This window comes from Panicum virgatum, chromosome 5N (genome assembly GCF_016808335.1).
Source record: "Panicum virgatum strain AP13 chromosome 5N, P.virgatum_v5, whole genome shotgun sequence".
In the NCBI taxonomy this organism is placed as follows: Eukaryota; Viridiplantae; Streptophyta; class Magnoliopsida; order Poales; family Poaceae; genus Panicum; species Panicum virgatum.
Genome location: NC_053149.1, coordinates 44,065,306 through 44,079,545, shown reverse-complemented (window position 1 = coordinate 44,079,545; position 14,240 = coordinate 44,065,306). Strand labels below are relative to the sequence as shown.

The window sequence follows — 14,240 nt, the reverse complement described above, 5'->3', positions numbered from 1 at the left end:
CCTACACTACTAGAAAAACGGCTTAAAGCACCGATTGCAAAGAGCCTTTGGTACCGGTTTTTTGAACCGGTACCCCCAAAATGTGGTACCGGATAAAATAACCGGTGCCTAATCCTTCAAAATTCACGCAAAATATTCTCTTCGGTTGGGACTTGAACTCGCGACCTCTAGCCTCGCGCGTTGCTCTTTTACCATCTCAACTACACAGTTGTTCTGATCGAGAAGGAGATAATTTTCTTTTAAAATAACCAATGGATGAGCCTAAGGTACCGGTTGGTGGTACCACCCGGTACCTAAGGCTCTTAAGGTACCGGTTGGTGGTACCACCCGGTACTAATATAAAAATTACCACCCGGTACTTATGGAGAGCCTTAGTACCGGTTTATAATACCAACCGGTACCTAAGACTCATTCGTAAATTCCATTCACCCCAAAAGCACCGGTATGGAGATGAACCGGTATTTTTGGAGTGGACCTAAGACTTGTTTTCTAGTAGTGCTAGATCTCTCAAACGCGGGTTTTTCGGGGAGCGTACCCCCGCAGCTCGGTAACCTCTCTCGCTTGCAGTACCTTAACCTGACTGGATATTATTCTTCTCAGCCGTCAGGTCTTTCATGGCTGCGTCATCTCTCTTCATTAGAGAGTCTCGACGTGAGAGAGGTGGACCCCAGTCTTGCAGGCCTGCAGGGGATTGGGTTCGCATGGTAAACATGCTGCCTAATCTGAAAATCATCTCCCTGTTTTATTGTGGTCTCAATAGCACAATATCTGCTCTACCCCATTGGAACCTGACACATCTTGAGGTTCTTGATTTATCCTATAATCCATTTTACTCTTCGCTCGAACACAACTGGTTTTGGAAGGTTACTACCCTCAAGGAGCTTCGTCTCAGTGGCTGTGAGTGGTCTAAGCACATCCCTAATGAACTGGGAAACATGTCCTCCCTTGAGGTCTTATACTTGGATAGGAATGAACTGTCAGGTGTCATGCCGATGACCTTGAAAAATCTATGTAACTAGCAGATACTGACATTAAGTTTCAACAACATCAAAGGGGATATGCTGGAGAGGTTACCGGAGTGCTCATGGAGCAAGTTGCGTAAGCTAGACTTGCATAATGCAAATTTGGCTGGGCAGCTGCCAGTTTGGATAGGAAATCTAACCAATCTCAGCTACCTTGACATCTCTTGGAATATGCTAGTGGGTCATGTACCTTTTGGGATGGGTAACATGAGGAGTCTAAGTTATCTTGATCTCTCACAAAACAGGTTGGTTGGTTCTTTATCTTCTGGGATAGGAAACATGAGGAGTCTAAGTTATCTTGATCTCTCACAAAACAGGTTGGTTGGTTCTTTACCTTCTGGGATAGGAAACATGAGGAGTCTAAGTTATCTTGATCTCTCTCAGAATATGCTGGCTGGTGATGTGCCGCGTGGGCTTGGAGCACTTAGTAATTTGACTTACTTCAGCCTGGGCCTGAATAACTTCAGCGGTGTCCTTTCAAAAGATCATTTTGCAGGTCTGGTGAACCTTGAATATCTGAAACTTTCACCCAACTCACTGAAATTGGACTTTAATGAAGATTGGGTGTCTCCATTCAGATTTAACGGAAGGACATTTTGGGTCATGTGACATGGGGCCTCAATTTCCAGCGTGGCTGAGATGGCAAACCGGCATACGCATCCTTGATATTTCAAACACAAGGATAAATGATGTGTTGCCACACTGGAAATTTTGGGTTGTGGTTTCTATTGCTTCCAGCTTGGACTTGTCAAGAAATCAACACAGTGGTGGTTTGCCGGCAAATTTGGAGTTGCCATTCATAGAAGAAATGGATCTCTCCAGAAACTCTTTTACGGGGAAGTTACGAGCAAATATCATCACATCTCCCCTAAAGAATTTGCTTCTTTACAACAACAATTTCACAGGCCCCATCCCAGAATATGTATGTCATATTATCTTCGAAATAAACCTGTCAAACAATCAACTAACAGGAGGATTGCTTACTTTAAGCTTTTGGTCCAGCTTTATGACAAGATTTATGTGCAAGTGCCAAGTGGCGATCAGCAAGGCTGCCTTTCTAAGGAAACGTGGAGACGAAGAGACATGAGGTTTTTCTTCCGTCTAGCACAATTATTCTTGAACCCTTTTTTATTGTTTCTGTTTCTGCTACCTTTTTAATTCGGCTCAACAATAAGCTGAACTATGCCAGCCTTGTAAAGCAGCAAGCATGAGGCTGCTCTGCTATTCTGTTAAATGTTACAAGTTTGTGTGGGAGCCAATAATCTAGTCACATAGACATAGTTAATTAGCAGTAACATTATATGCCATGATCTTGAACTACGCTTACGGCATGTTTTGTATTAAAGTGTTTGTTTCCTAGGAAATCTGTAAACTTGTTCATGCTACTTGCTACTGGCCGTGTTTGGTTCCTAGAATTCTAGGAACAGTACATCTTCTAGGATCCGCATGAAGGGCTAAATGAAGTCTATTTGTAAAACATCTTCCGAGATGGGTATAACTTTTTGTAACGAATCTAATGACGATAATTAATCCATAATTAGCTACGGTGATGTTACAGTAATCATCATCTAATTACGCTGTCAAAGGCCATATTAGATTCGTCAGGGTTCCTAACGCAGAGTTCTGAAGTTGGTTTTGTAAACTTTCTTTATTTAATAAAGTAATTAGCGGTCAAAATTTTACTATTCCTGAAATTCTAGAAAACCAAACAAGACCACTATTTTGTCCTGCAACAACAGAGCATGCAGCCCAGAGCCTGCCGCCAGAGCAAGCCTCTCAGAGTCAGCACTGCTCATCTCCCGGTCTCCCAGTGGACTGAAGCGTGGCCAATGAGCACCCACACGTCATCGCGCGTCGTGGGCTCTATTATTTTATAAATTTAGAAGGTTATTTGTATTATTTTTATAAGAAATATATCTAGTGGAAACCATAATTTTTATGAAAATCCGTGCAAACTACAGCAAAAAAATCGTCTAAATTCATCAAAAAAATCACACATATAAATGATACGATGATACACAACCTTGTAAAATATTTTGTCCAAATTCGACTTCGTTTGCGAGATATAAAAATAATAACTTAAAATTTGTTATTTTTATATCTCACAGACGAAGTCAAGTTTAGAAAGATATTTTACAAGGTTGAGTATCATTACATGCGTGATTTTTTTGTGAATTTAGAGGACTTTTTTGCCGTGGTTTGCACGGATTTTCACGAAGGTTGTGGTTTCCACCAAATATGTTCTCATTTTTATAATAGTATAGATGAGTATGTTATATGAAGATTAGAGGTTACTTTAGTTTATTTTTATAATGGCTGATACGGGTAATTTATTAGGAAAGATAATAGGTCCGTCCAATAATTAGAGTTGTCGGATTGATGGTCGGACGTTTTAATTTCTGCAGGAATTTTTAGAAGTTTTCTGCTTTTTTAGAGTGATCACCTAAGTAGCTTCATGTAAGCCTTCAAAAATTCTTTTTGGAAGGACCGGTAGCGCGCTCTAGCCTAAAAGGGGGATGGGGTGAATTAGGCAAACTAAAAACTTAGACCTATGGCTCCAACTATTTGCACAATATTAAACTAAAATATGCTATCTAGATGTGCAACTAAGGTTGTTCTAGTGTGAATCCCCTATCTCAAAAGAGTTTAGCAACCTATAGCTTTTCCTATCAAGAAACTACTCTATGAAAGTAAAGGCACACAAATTGCTAGTATGAAATGCGGAAGCTTAAAGAGAGGGATAAGAGAAAGCAAACTCTTGACGCGGGTGTTTATCCCGTGGTTCGGTTAGCCACAAAGGCACACCTACATCTACGTTGTTGTAGCACTCACTAAGAGTATTGCTACTCGGCCACCAAGTCTCTTCCGTGAACACAATCACGGTCACCTTGGCCCCGGGTTCCACTAAAGAGTTTTTCCACTAAGGAAAAGGGGTCTCCACGTCCCCCGCACAAAGATTGTCCACGCCGCTCCACACCAAGTCGGAGGGTCGTCGACGTTGCCGGCGAGCTTCAAAGCTCCAAAGGGCCGGCGCACCAAGCTCTTCTTGTAAGCTCGACAAAGAACCACAGCACAAAAGCATAAAGCCTTGCTCTCACTCACTCAAGAGCCAATCTAGCACTTTACACTCTTGAAGCTAGTGCTAAACCTAAGGATATGATCAATGAGCACTTGGGTTGTCTTGGAGAGTTTCTTGGGTGTGTATGAGGGTTGTAGTAACTCCAGCAAACTTCAAATGGCCGGGGGATGGCATATAAATAGGCCTCCAAGTCGAACTAGCTATTTAGAGTCGTTGGCCACTTTTCTACGCATGCACCGATGTATCCGAAGGTATAGCACCGGTGCATCCGGTCACTCTGCGCCATGGGGTAGCCGTTGGGTCTCTGACAGCTGACGTGGTGTCACCGGATAGACCGGTGCCTAGTCACCGGTGCAACCGGTGCAACTCTTCTCCCTTGCAACTGCCACGGCATTACACCTGTCCAATGCTCCGGTGTGGCACCAGTGTATCCGGTGCAGAAGCGTCCTTGCCGACCACTTTGACAGGCTCTCTGAACACTCCTCCGGAGCTTGCACCGACGACTCTTTTGGCACCACCGGTGCATCCGGTGCTGCTTGCGCCTTCCCTCGTGGCTTGGGCACTGCGCGGCCCTAATGCACCTGTCATAGGGCACCGGTGCATCCGATGCCAACCGGTTAGACTGGTGTGGCATCACCGGTGTATCCGGTCCTACTGGTTCTTGTAGAACTCATTCAATTTGATATTTTTTTGAGTTCTTTCTTCGTGTTTTGCTTTGTTTGACCTTTTTCTTCATTCCTGGGATCTAAAATTATTCACTTGACAATCGCATTAGTCACATTGATTGCATTGTTACTCAATCACCAAAATCACAAAACATTGGCTTAATGAGGCCATTTTTCCTACAATCTCCCTCTTTTTGGTGATTGATGACAACACAATCAAAGCAAGCATAAATTTGCAAAAATTGACAAATTGATACCAATTGAAAACAACTTACACTTGCTTGGATGTTTACCATCATCCAATGATGACTTGGCCTCCCCCTAAATCCATTATCCCCCTTTGTTTCTCCCAATTTTTTCTTCTTTTCTTCCCTTTTTGAATCAAAATTGCTACCCCTTGAGAAGATATTTATTTGTACCTTGCTTTGATCCAAAATTCTCCTCCTTTGGAATCAAATCAGCTAAAAAGACTTGACAAAATAATATAGCTCAAAGGGAAAAATTAGTAGCTTAGGAAGTTAGTCCTATGAATCATGATCCAATTGTATGATATCAATGAAGATACCAATTGAGTGATTACTAAGGTGGATCACAAAATCATAAAACTAGCATGACATGAGCTAAGCTTTCCACAAAGCGTGTGCACAACATGATAATGTAAAAAAATTAAATGCATAACTAGACATTGAATGAAAAAGCTTAGATTATATCATGCACGGAGGTAGCCCTAAAAAGCATAAAATTGACAAGAATACCAATTGAAGGGGTTATAGACCATACATACCTCCAGGGGATCTTGTTACCTTGCATGTACCAATTTAAAGGTGATTTGTCATGATATCAATTTAAATTGAATACCAATTGAAAGTCTTTGAATTGAAGAACACTTGGTACATCTAGATGAATTTTGAGCACATAGCCTATGATCTTAGATATAGAATTTAGTTCCATAGACCATGGCTCAATATGAGACTACAATGGATAAGCTTATAAACATGTTAGTCTCAAAATCACAAACCATAGGATGAACTCCCCCTAAATGTGTGCATTTAGTGTTTGAATCACTAATTAAATGTTTGCACATTGTTATTGATAACAATGGAAAGTTTACTCAATAGCTTGTGCTCATGGTACACAAATGAAATACATACCTCATGAAGTCCGTATACCATGAAGGGTAACCTTGTGTAGCTTTCTACACACTTATCAAACCATATAGGTTGCTCATGGGTTAAAATTATGGCATAAGCAACCCACCATATATAACACTAGGTGATGCAATGCAAACAACCTAGCAAGACAATGAAGCTACATGATGCTTGAATTAAAATCTAGCTACCATTACCTTATGGGGGACTTGGGCAACAAATATCCAAGATGTGAGCTTGGCTTGTTTAGCTTGAATCCTTCATCTTCTAGGTAGCCAAGCCTCCAAATCCCTCGAAGCTATTCTTGGGTTTCAAGTCTCCTTTGGAACCCACATCATTTGAGGCCCCTTCATATTGGTGATGACATCCTTGGGCACCCAAATGGAGTGATTCCAACTCTTTTCTTGCTTCCCAATCTTGTGAGCAACCACCTTGCCATTGGTTTTCTTCTTGATCATATAGGTGGGGCTATTGCTATTGTTTCTTCGGTTGGGCTTGGTGTAGATGAGAGAACTCTTGATTGTGAGCTTCTTTTTGTTTTTCTCATCCGAAAGCTTCTTCTTTGGTTGAGAACCCTTGTTGGACTTGTGGCCTTTATGATGGCACTTTGAGCAAGTCACGGTGGACCCCTTCTCAAGCTTCTTCACCATGTCTTCACGGTTATCTTGAGAAGGTTGGACATTGCTCTCTATGCCTTTACCCTTTAAACTAGCCAAGTCCTTCATGAGCCTTTGTACTTCTTGCTTGAGCTCATCATTTTCCTTGGCAATGAGATTATCAAATGATTCTACAACAATATTCTCATAGCTTTTCTCATTGCAAGGGTTAGATTCATCAATTAAATTAAAGCAAGAAGTTGAAGCATCTACTTTAGAATTTGAGTTTGTATTAGGGGTAGATTGCTTCATTTTCAAAAAGTCATTTGTATTATTAATGCTCTTAAATTTTGATTTGAGCTTTTCATATTTCTTGCTAAGCAATTTGAATTTACACAATAAATCTTCATAATTTGTAGCAAGAGAAACATTAAGATCATTAAAAGCATTAAGATTTTTAATTTCTCTTGATTGTTTTCTAATGATTCTTGGGTGCTCATGAACTAAGTCAAGAATATCCTTAATTGAAGGAGAGTCGGAGTCATCATCACTTATATTGCTATCCATACCTTTGGCCATGTGGCACGTGTTTGATGATGATGGAACTCCCTCGTTGGTGCGGAAGGTGGTGCTCTTGATGGACTCATCACTTGAGCTTGATTCTACACCATCTTCCACCCATTCTCCAAGAAAAACACGAGGTTCATCCTTAGGCTTTTTCTCCTTCTTTTGCTTCTTCTTTTTCTTGAGCTTTCTCTCAACCTTTTTGGGAAAATTAGATGGTAAAATATTTAACCCTTCCCCGTAGTATTGTGAAGCCATTTCTAAGGGATTCATCCCTTCCCCCAAAGAGCTAACTCACTAGGCGGTGAAGCCTAACCGATCAATTTAGCCGGTAAACACAAATTGACAATGGAATTGGCTTTCTTTGTGAGAGAAGTGAGTCCCGACTCTGATACCAATTGGAAGGACTGGTAGCGCACTCTAACCTAAGAGGGGGAGGGGTGAATTAGGCAAACTAAAAACTTAGACCTATGGCTCCAACTATTTGCACAATATTAAACTAAAACATGCTATCTAGATGTGCAACTAAGGTTGTTCTAGTGTGAATCCCCTATCCCAAAAGAGTTTAGCAACCTATAACTTTTTCTATCAAGAAACTACTCTATGAAATTAAAGGCACACAAATTGCTAGTATGAAATGCGGAAGTTTAAAGAGAGGAATAAGAGAAAGCAAACTCTTGACGCGGGTGTTTATCCCGTGGTTCGGTTAGCCACAAAGACACACCTATATCCATGTTGTTGTAGCACTCACTAAGAGTATTGCTACTCGGCCACCAAGTCTCTTCTGTGAACACAATCACAGTCACCTTGGCCTCGGGTTCCACTAAGGAGTTTTTCCACTAAGGAAAGGAGTCTCCACGTCCCCCGCACAAAAATTGTCCACGCCGCTCCACACCAAGTCGGAGGGTCGTCGATATTGCCGGCGAGCTTCAAAGCTCCAAGGGGCTGGCGCACCAAACTCTTCTTGTAGGTTCGACAAAGAACCACAACACAAAAGCACAAAGCCTTGCTCTCACTCACTCAAGAGCTAATCTAGCACTTTACACTCTTGAAGCTAGTGCTAAACCTAAGGATATGATCAATGAGCATTTGGGTAGGCTTGGAGAGTTTCCTGGGTGTGTATGAGGGTTGTAGTAACTCCAGCAAGCTTCAAATGGCCGGGGATGGCATATAAATAAGCCTCCAAGTCGACCTAGCCATTTAGAGCCGTTTGCCACTTTTCTGCGCATGCACCGGTGTATCCGAAGGTATAGCACCGGTGCATCCGGTCACTCTGCGCCATGGGGTAGCTGTTGGGTCTCTGACAGCTGACGTGGTGTCACCAGATAGACCGGTGCCTAGTCACCGGTGCAACCGGTGCAACTCTTCTCCCTTGCAACTGCCACGGCATTACACCTGTCCAATGCTCCGGTGGGACACCGGTGTATCCAGTGCAGAAGCATCCTTGCCGACCACTTTGACAGGCTCTCTGAACACTCCTCCGGTGCTTGCACTGACGGCTCTTTTGACACCACCGGTGCATCCGGTGCTGCTTGCGCCTTCCCTCGTGGTCTGGGCACTGCTTGGCCCTAATGCACCGGTGCATCCGATGCCAACCGGTTAGACCGGTGTGGTATCACCGGTGTATCCGGTCCTATCGGTTCTTGTAGAACTCGTCCAATTCGAAATTTCTTTGAGTTCTTTCTTCGTATTTTGTTTTGCTTGGCCTTTTTGCTTCATCTCTGGGATCTCAAATTATTCACTTGACAAACGCATTAGTCCTATTGATTACGTTGTTACTCAATCACCAAAATCGCAAAACAATAGCTTAATGAGGCCATTTTCCTTACACTTTCCTTTTACCGTTGAAGCTGCCACGGGCAGAATCGGTGCTTTGCTTCTGGTTTCGACCGCCAGCTCTATAGTCTTGCACGGTTCTGGGCCTCTGGCGCTTGTTGCTCCTCCACATCCCAGTATCCTTCCCACCCATGTGTGCGGGAGCCGGCGGGACTCGAACCGCGCTATTTTAGACCACTCAAGCACGGTACATCAGCGCAGGCCAAACTATATCATTGCACCATAAATTTTGGACCGTGCTAGCACGGCTTGAAAACGAAGACCATGTCACACCTAGGATCTTAGCTCGATAGGTGTCATGATACATCGTGAAAGCACGATGCCTCAAGCAGTGAGGATGCGAGCTCAAGTAAAATGATATATTTTACCCTTCTTCTTTCTTCTCTCATTTTCCCAACCTTTCCTATTGGTTGTGGATTCATCCAATTTCCCGTGTTTTAGCACTCAAGTGGTTCTCTATGGATTGTTGCCAAAATGAAGTTTTAGGTCAGTCTCAGTGTACAATTTTATAGCATAGTTATTGAGACCACTGTTCGCCTACACAGTCATTTACACCATTTACACGGCGTATAAATGCTACTCGATGGTAGCCGTGTAGGTCGATTAGCCGTGTAAAACCATTTCGACCGTTTAAAATGCCGTTTAAACGGCCGTGTATTCTGACTATTTGTTAAACGGTGGGTGACCGACCGTTTACCATTTAACGTTTAAGCTAACATTAATTTAAACTAGGAACTAGGTAACTATGTCAGATGGATTTTATGGTGATGAAACTTTGCTCACATCCTATGAAACTTCATTCTTCTTTTTTCTTATCATGTCAGCAAAATTGATAATATTTAATGTCATAAAATCCTGCATAAAACCTCATTGAGACTGACATTAGAGTGAAGATCGAACTGATGTGCAAGGAGGACACCGAAACCCAAGCCTCGCCCCCTCGTTGTCCGAGCAGCGGCTCGGGCGGCTCCATGGCATCCCCGCGGCAAGCCCCACTCCCTCGCCAAAATACTACAAAAATAAAGCTTGCCATGCATATTTGTCAATGGATGTAACCATCGATAGGAACTCCAGCTGGTCTTTGAAGTCGTCGCTGGTGTGCTACGTTTCTCCATCAATCACTGTGCTCGCTTAATTTCAAATCCCCGCAATTAAAGGCAGAGGTCCACGGGTGTCCTTTCAGTCTTTGCAGGCACACACACCACCGATAGCTAAGAGCGCTAGAGCGGAGGACAGCTGCCGCCTGCCGGTCTGCTAACATTTGAAGTCGTCGCTGGTGACTTGGTGTGCTAACATTTCTCCATCGATTGGAAGTCCAGGTCTTTGAAGTTGTCGCTGGTGTGCTAACATTTCTCCATCAATCATTGTTTTTGCTTAATTTCAAATCCATAAAAGACAGAGATCCACTTGCGTCTTTTCAGTATTTGCAGGCACACATCACCGGTAGCAACTACTAGTAGGAAAGTGCATGCACATCAGAGGACAACCGGAAGTGCGACCGGGAGAAATTTCTTCGCCGATCTTTCCATGCCACCACACCAATCACATCGACGAAGAACCGCACCAGCAGACCAATTGAAAGGCCGGAAATAAAAGAAAGTTCCTTAAATAGCACCATAACGTGTTGTAATCCAGAGTCCCCAGACCAAATCGCTCCTCGGCAAAAAACACAGAGAGTTCCAAAGCAAAGCAACAATGGGTTTGCTTCACATCTTCATCCAAATAGCCATAGCCCTGCTCGTTTTTACCCACACCATGAGCTGCACACAGGCATCTACCCAGACAAATAATGGTACCGTCATGAAGTGTATAGCCCATGAGCTTTCAGCTCTCCTCACGTTCAGTGCCGGCCTATCAGACCCTGCAAACCTTCTTTCATCATGGGAAGGTGGCAACTGCTGCCAATGGAAGGGAGTCCAGTGCAGCAACACAACAGTTCATGTTGTTAAGCTCGATCTTCAAGGCCCTGACTGCGACAACAGTGATGCGAGTATGCAAGTGCTTGGAGGTAAGATAAGCTCCTCACTGATTGGTTTGCAGCACTTGCAGTATCTCGATCTTAGCTGCAACAGGTTTAACAATGAGACAATACCGGAGTTCTTGGGCTCTCTCCATGGTTTGAGATATCTTGACCTATCGCTGTCGAGCTTTGTTGGAAGGATACCACCACAGCTGGGTAACCTATCCAACCTGCGTTACTTGAATCTTGATTCCGTTTTTGGTGACACTCACTCCATGGATATCACCTGGCTGTCACGGTTATCTTCCCTTCAGCACCTCGATATGAGCTGGGTCAACCTCAGTACCATCACAAACTGGGTTTCTGCGGTTAACAAGCTTCCTTCTCTTGTAAGCCTTGATCTTTCTTTCTGCCATTTTAGCACCAGCCCTGATTCTCTTTTGCATTCAAATCTGACATCTCTTGAATCTCTCAGAATTGAGGCTAACAATTTCCACAAGCGTATCGCACCCAACTGGTTTTGGGATTTGCCTAGCCTTAAGCAACTTGATGTCTCATCCAGCCAATTGCACGGCCCATTTCCCAATGAGTTAGGGAATATGACCTCCTTGGTGCACCTTGATTTATCAGAAAACAACCTTGTGGGTATGCTGCCGTCAAACCTGAAAAACCTTTGTAATTTGGAAGACCTGTATTTATTTGAAAACAACATCAATGGGAGTATAACAGAATTCTTCAATCGTTTACCTAGTTGTTCATGGAATAAATTCAAAACGTTGTTTTTACCCTTAAGCAATCTGACGGGAAGCCTACCAGCCAAATTAGAACCCTTCAGAAATTTGACATGGCTTGACCTCGGCGATAACAAGCTCACTGGTCCTGTGCCACTGTGGGTAGGGAAGCTCACAAATCTAGCTGAATTGGACCTCAGCTCCAACAACCTAGACGGCGCCTTACATGAAGGACATTTGTCAGGCCTAGTAAACTTGGAGAGATTGTCTCTGGCTGACAATTCCATAGCCATTAGGGTGAACTCGACTTGGGTTCCTCTCTTTAATCTGACAGTGCTTGAACTTGGATCATGCCTTCTGGGGCCTAAATTTCCAACGTGGCTTAGATGGCAAACAAATATATACAATCTCGATATCTCAAACACAAGCATATCAGACATGGTCCCAGATTGGTTTTGGACTATGGCTTCCTCGGTGGACTATTTGAACATGAGAACTAATCAAATTAGTGGTTTCCTATCCCCTAAAATAGAACTTATGAGAGCATCTGCAATGGACTTAAGTTCTAACCAGTTTAGTGGTCCTATACCTAAGCTTCCTATAAATCTAACAGACTTGGATCTTAGTAGAAACAATTTATATGGGCCACTACCACTGGATTTTGGAGCGCCCAGGCTTGGAACACTTTTTCTATATGATAACTTGATCTCTGGCACTATTCCATCTTCATTGTGCAAATTGCGATTGCTAAGATTCTTAGACCTCTCGGGTAATAAGCTCACTGGAACACTTCCTGATTGCCAAGATTATGAATCCACAACAAATATGACAGGTTTGAATATTCGTAATCTAAGTTTAAGAAACAATAACCTCTCTGGTGAATTCCCTTTATTCCTCCAATACTGCCAGCAACTCATATTCCTCGATCTATCAGACAATCAATTTTTTGGGACTTTAGACTCATGGATTGGGAATAAGCTACCATCCTTGGCATTCATGCGGTTAAGACACAATAAGTTTTGCGGTCACATTCCACTGGGGCTCACGAATCTGATTAATCTTCAATATTTGGACCTTGCCTACAATAACTTATCAGGCATCATACCAAAATCTATTGTTAACTGGAAGGGGATGGCTCTAAGAGACGAACAAGATGACCGGTATGATGACCCAATGAGTTCTGGGTTCTCATTTGGTTTAAATGAAATGATGGATTATAATGACAATGTCACTGTAGTCACAAAGGGTCAAGAACAGCTATATACAGGAGAAATAGTTTATATGGTAAATCTGGATTTATCTTGTAACGATCTTACTGGAGAAATACCTGCAGAGATCAGTACTCTTGTGGCACTGAACAACTTGAACTTGTCATGGAATGCCTTCAGTGGAAAAATTCCTGAAAAAATTGGTGACTTGGTACAAGTGGAATCCCTTGATCTATCACACAATGAGTTATCCGGTGAAATCCCCACAAGCTTATCAGCTCTCACATATTTGAGCCACTTGAACCTGTCATATAACAATCTATCAGGAAAGATACCATCTGGAAATCAACTGCAAGTACTCGATGATCAGGCATCAATCTATGTTGGCAACCCAGGCCTTTGCGGTCCTCCTCTCACAAAGAAATGTCCTGAAATTAACTTGACCCCCGCTGCTCCAGAAGATCACAAGGATGGAAGCGATAAAATTTTCCTTTTCCTCGGCATGAGTTCCGGATTTGTGATGGGCCTCTGGTCAGTCTCGTGCATCTTCTTGTTGAAGACAAAATGAAGAATGTTTGCTTCGCATTCTACGATGCATCATATGAGTGGGTTTATGTGTGGCTTGGCTGTCGTCGCTGACAAGAAAAATGGATACTAGGAAGAAGGAACTGAATCAGAAGTTCAGAACCAGTTGCTCCTGAAAGTTCTGCTTTTGTAATGTGCGGATTTTAGCATGTATCAATTTCGCAATACTTGTACTACTCATGAATACAAGTGATCTTTAGCATATTCAGGTGTTGATTTATTCATCATAGATAGGGGCTCTGTGCTTACTACCCTAGTTACCCGTTTCTACAGCGGTAGTACATTAAGATTTCGGTGAGAAATAAACGCGAGCAGCGGGCGTAACTGGAGAGGATCAGAGGGAGGCTCGCCGTGTGATCAGATTAGAGACTTGAGCACCCCTATTATGTTGGCCTCTAGCTGGCAGCTCAGCGAGGCTCAAACGCTCGACGCCCCCATCCTGCAACGAATCGCAGCGGACCGACAAAAATATCATCGCTAGCTGCAGATGTCTCCAGAAGCGAGAAGGCCGTTCGGGTGCCGCATGTGCTTCCTGAGTAGGCGAAGCCGAGCAGGGGAGGGGAGCAAGCGGCGGCGTTGAGACGCGTTTCGTGGCGTCAGTGGACGGCATCCGCGCCTTGACAGACATGGCGCAGTGTCCGAGCATATGAGGTGTGTGCAGGGTCCAACGCCGGGCTGGTTGCCGCTGCCCGCTGATGTGCGAGCGCCAGCCATGGTTTTCCCAATACGCATTGTATTTAATTGCTAGGTCATCAAAGTGAAATGATCACTGCATGCTAGCTAGAGAGGAGATAAATAATTGAACTCCTCAAGTATCTAGGGTGCAGCACCACAAAGTCCTTGCTT

The 14,240-nt window shown here is 43.3% G+C and overlaps 1 protein-coding gene and 1 pseudogene across 1 annotated transcript; both read left to right on the top strand.

Moving 5' to 3' along the window:
* The first annotated feature begins 286 nt into the window (after positions 1 to 286).
* LOC120672255 lies at positions 287 to 2,748 on the top strand (annotated as a pseudogene).
* Positions 2,749 to 10,520: 7,772 nt separating this feature from the next.
* LOC120674077 (receptor-like protein EIX1) lies at positions 10,521 to 13,598 on the top strand. The gene has a single exon (XM_039955176.1). The coding sequence runs from the start codon at positions 10,606 to 10,608 to the stop codon at positions 13,375 to 13,377; it is 2,772 nt and encodes a 923-aa protein (XP_039811110.1). The 5' UTR covers positions 10,521 to 10,605; the 3' UTR covers positions 13,378 to 13,598.
* The last annotated feature ends 642 nt before the right edge of the window (positions 13,599 to 14,240 follow it).